Source organism: Euphorbia lathyris, chromosome 4 (assembly GCF_963576675.1).
Source record: "Euphorbia lathyris chromosome 4, ddEupLath1.1, whole genome shotgun sequence".
Lineage (NCBI taxonomy): Eukaryota > Viridiplantae > Streptophyta > Magnoliopsida > Malpighiales > Euphorbiaceae > Euphorbia > Euphorbia lathyris.
Genome location: NC_088913.1, coordinates 1704040 through 1708252, shown reverse-complemented (window position 1 = coordinate 1708252; position 4213 = coordinate 1704040). Strand labels below are relative to the sequence as shown.

At 33.4% G+C, this 4213-nt stretch overlaps 1 protein-coding gene across 1 annotated transcript; it reads left to right on the top strand.

Annotated features, from left to right (window-relative positions):
* Positions 1 to 291: 291 nt before the first annotated feature.
* Positions 292 to 1975, top strand: LOC136226970 (scopoletin glucosyltransferase-like). Its single transcript, XM_066015682.1, has one exon. The coding sequence runs from the start codon at positions 344 to 346 to the stop codon at positions 1781 to 1783; it is 1440 nt and encodes a 479-aa protein (XP_065871754.1). The 5' UTR covers positions 292 to 343; the 3' UTR covers positions 1784 to 1975.
* The last annotated feature ends 2238 nt before the right edge of the window (positions 1976 to 4213 follow it).

Here is a 4213-nt window from a genome sequence, read left to right as displayed (position 1 = left end):
CTAACCAAATATCTAAAACTCTCATTTTTTTTTTTAAGTAAAAAGACAAACATGAGCATAAAAAGTAGCTACTAAACACAACCTTAACGATAAATTTCCTTATCAAGTCAAGCTCAACTAGCATGGAATATACACCCTTAACAATAAATTTCCTTGCCAAGTTATTCTGATAAATTAATAAGACGTACCAAACTCTATTTCCTACTTCAAAACATTTCCACACGTTTATGATCTTTATATATAAATAAGAGATTCATGTCCATGAATTAGCCATTCAATCACATAAAGAAAAAAAAAAAACCCAAATCTCCAATTTCTTAGACTCATTTCTTATAACCAAAAAATGGGTAGTTTGGGTCAACAACTTCATTTTTTTTTCTTCCCTTTTATGGCTCATGGCCATATGATACCAACTATGGAGATGGCTAAGTTATTTGCTTCTCGGGGCGTAAAGACAACCATCGTAACCACCACTGTGAATGCACGTTCCATCTCAAAATCAATCCAAACATGCAAGCATCTCGGTTTCGAAATTGATATTCGAATCCTAAGATTCCCTACAGCAGAAGTTGGATTGCCCGAAGGATGCGAGAACTTTGATTTCATTGTCTCAAATCCCGAAGTTGATTTGCACGATAAATTTTTCCTGGCGGCAACTATGCTTCAAGACCAACTTGAGATGCTACTTTTTGAATGTCACCCGGATTGTTTAGTTGCTGACATGTTCTTCCCTTGGGCTACTGATGCAGCCGCAAAGTTCGGGATTCCGAGGCTTGTGTTTCATGGCTTTAGCTTCTTTGCGTTGTGTGCTGAGGAATGCGTACGGCTCTATGAGTTGGACAAGAATGTTTCATCAGATGTCGAACCTTTTGTTATTCCTAATCTCCCGGGGGAGATTAGGCTTACAAGAAAGCAACTCCCGGAGTATTCGAGGCAAGATCAGTCTAAACCCGAGCTTACTAAAGTGTTGAAAGCATGGAAAGAATCTGAATTGAAGAGTTTCGGGGTTATAGTGAATAGCTTTTACGAGCTTGAACCGGACTACGCAGACTTTTACACGAACGAATTGGGGAGAAAAGCGTGGCATATAGGCCCGGTTTCGTTGTCCAACAGGGCGGTTGAACATAAAGGAAAAAGAGAAAAAGAAGCACACGAATGTTTAAAATGGCTTGATTCCATGAAATCTGATTCGGTTATCTACATATGCTTCGGAACCATGACAAATTTCACTACAACACAACTGAAGGAAATTGCGGTAGCTCTTGAAGCTTCGGGACATCCGTTCATTTGGGTGGTAAGGCGAGAAAAGGAGATCGAAAGTGACGAAGAATGGTTGCCTCGAGGATTTGAGGAGCGAAATGAAGGCAAAAGACTAATAATAAGAGGATGGGCGCCGCAAGTTTTGATACTAGAACACAAGGCGGTTGGGGGATTTGTGACTCATTGCGGATGGAATTCGACGCTTGAAGGTATATCCGCGGGGAAACGAATGGTGACATGGCCCGTTACGTCTGAGCAATTTTATAATGAAAAATTGGTGACTGATGTTTTGAAGATTGGGGTTAGTGTTGGAGTGAAAGAATGGGGTAAATTTCATGGAGATGAGATTAAAAGTGAAGATATAGAGAACGGAATTAGAAGGGTTATGGAAGGTGAAGAAGTTGTCGAAATGAGAAGTAGAGCAAGAAAGTTAGGGAAGATGGCAAGAGAAGCCGCTGAAAATGGTGGATCTTCATATTCTGATTTGGATGCGTTGGTTGACCTAATTAAGCGTAAAAAATGATTTTTTAGATAGCAAAAGTACACGCGTCATGAAATAAAATCGAGACATAATTTTACTGTTTGTGTTTCCTAAATTCAATTGATTTATCTATACGTTTAGTATAGAAATATTTCAATTGTAATCAATTTTATTTTATTTATTTTTACTTTGAGCACATGTACTCAAATTTATATTTATATTAATAAATATCCATTTTCCCCAAATCTTGTATCAATCTTGCACTTTCATGTCCTTTATTTCATAATCTATTAAATTTGAAAATTTTGCATTTAGAAATGCTCATAGACATCATTTTGTATAAGAAATTGAGTACTTAAAGGAATATATAATGTTTGTTTATTATGAAATGTTTTTATTAGATTGTTTGTTAAATTTAATAAAAGAAAAATGAGTTATAGCATATATGACAATTGTACAAGTTAGGTGTAGGTGAGGGGACAAGATGAGTTATTGCTCGTTTGTTATTTGTACAATTTTTTCATTCCTAAAACCTTTTTTCAAAGGCTTAATATATTATTTGTCCCTTCAATTTGTTCAAAAAATTTGTTTGGCCCTTTAAATTTTTAAAGTTTTCTTATAGCCCCGTTAATTTACATAAAATATTCAGTTAGCTTCCTGAACTTGCACAAAATATAATCAATTGATCACTCGGTTGTAAAAAAGTAAGTTAAATACGGAAGATGTATTGCACGAGTCTTAAAAAAAGTAAAACGACCAAAATCGGGGTATGCGATTCTAATATTAGATAAGACAAGTTTTATAGTTCAGCAGGTAATAACTTCCTTTTTAATCTATTTTTGAATTATGTAATAACATTCTAAAATGCGTAAAATACATCTTCCGCATTTAACTTACTTTTTTTTTTTTGCAACCGAGTGATCAATTGATTACATTTTATGCAAGTTTAGGGGGACTAACTAAACATTTTATGCAAGTTGAGGGGGCTATCAGGACACTTTGAAAGTTTAGGGGTCAATCAAGTTTTTTAGATAAATTCAAGAGGCAAATGGTATATTAAGCCTTTTCAAATGTTTTTTTGAAGTATCAAGCAGATCTGTTCATGAATCCATTGGGCCGCCTAGTCCGTCCAGATCTAAACTTGATTAAACCGCACATAAAATGAATTAGATTTAAGATTTGTCTTAAAATTCCAAGCGAACCCGACCCAATACGATTTTTTATTGAAAGATTACGATTTTATATTATATATATATATATAGAGGAGAGATCAGGTGTGACACATCTCTTATGATATGACAAGCCTTATTGTGTGACAATGACCAATTGTGTAATTAACCAGGGGAAGATGGCATATTTGTAAATAAAAGGAAAGAGAAAATTGTTTTATTTTTTTTCTTTAAAATGCATTTTCCCAACCTTTTCAAACTCGTTTTTCAAAAAATTTTATACCGTTGGACTCGTCTTAATTAAACAGTCATTTTAAGATCCATGAAGCTCAAGTAAAAAAAAATCCGGTGAACGGAATCCGGATGGGCGTTTTCCGGCGAGCAAAAACGTGTCCAGAAAATTCCCAAAAAATTCTAAAAAATATAAAACATTATTCTAAGAAACTTTAATTCTTGGGTCGAAGCGAGATTTCTTACGGTTTAGTCCCAATAAAACTTTTTCCTTAATTTTATCCATTTTACACTCTTCAACAATTTGTTGGGTAAAAAATGTAAGGAATCTCGCTTTAAGCCAAGAATTAAAGTTTCTTAAAATAAAGTTTTACATGTTTTGGAAATTTTTGATAATTTTCTGGACACGTTTTTTGTCCTACTTACGTTGTTCCAAATCAGTGTACCATTTGTTCCAACATAATACTTATATTGTTCCAATAGAAAATTGTTTTATTTCTTTTCTTTAAAATACATTTTTCTGACATTTCTAAACTCGTTTTTCGAAATTTTTTATACTATTAGACTCATCTAAAGTAGACAGTCATTTTAAAATTCTTGAAGTTTAAGTAAAAAAAATTCCAGTGAACGGAATCCGGGTGTGCGTTTTCTGGCGAGAAAAAAGTGCCCAGAAAATTCTTAAAAAATTTCAAAGAATGTAAAACATTATTCTAAGAAACTTTAATTCTTGGATCGAAGCGGGATTTCTTATGGTTTAGTCCCAATAAAACTTGTTCCTTAATTTTATCCATTTTACATGCTTCAACAATTTATTGGGCCAAAACTGTAAGGAATTTCGCTTTGAGCCAAGAATTAAAGTTTCTTAAAATGATGTTTTACATGTTTTTGAATTTTTTGATAATTTTCTGGACACGTTTTTTTTCCTACTTACATTGTTTCAAATCAATGTACCATTTGTTCCAAATCAGTTTACCATTTGTTCCAACATAATACTTGTATTGTTCCAACAAAAAAATGTTTTATTTCTTTTCTTTAAAATACATTTTCTCGACATTTCTAACATTGGTTTTCA

Coding starts and splice junctions, on each gene's coding strand:
- LOC136226970 (XM_066015682.1), top strand. CDS start 344: ATGGGTAGTTTGGGTCAACAACTTCATTTTTTTTTCTTCCCTTTTATG.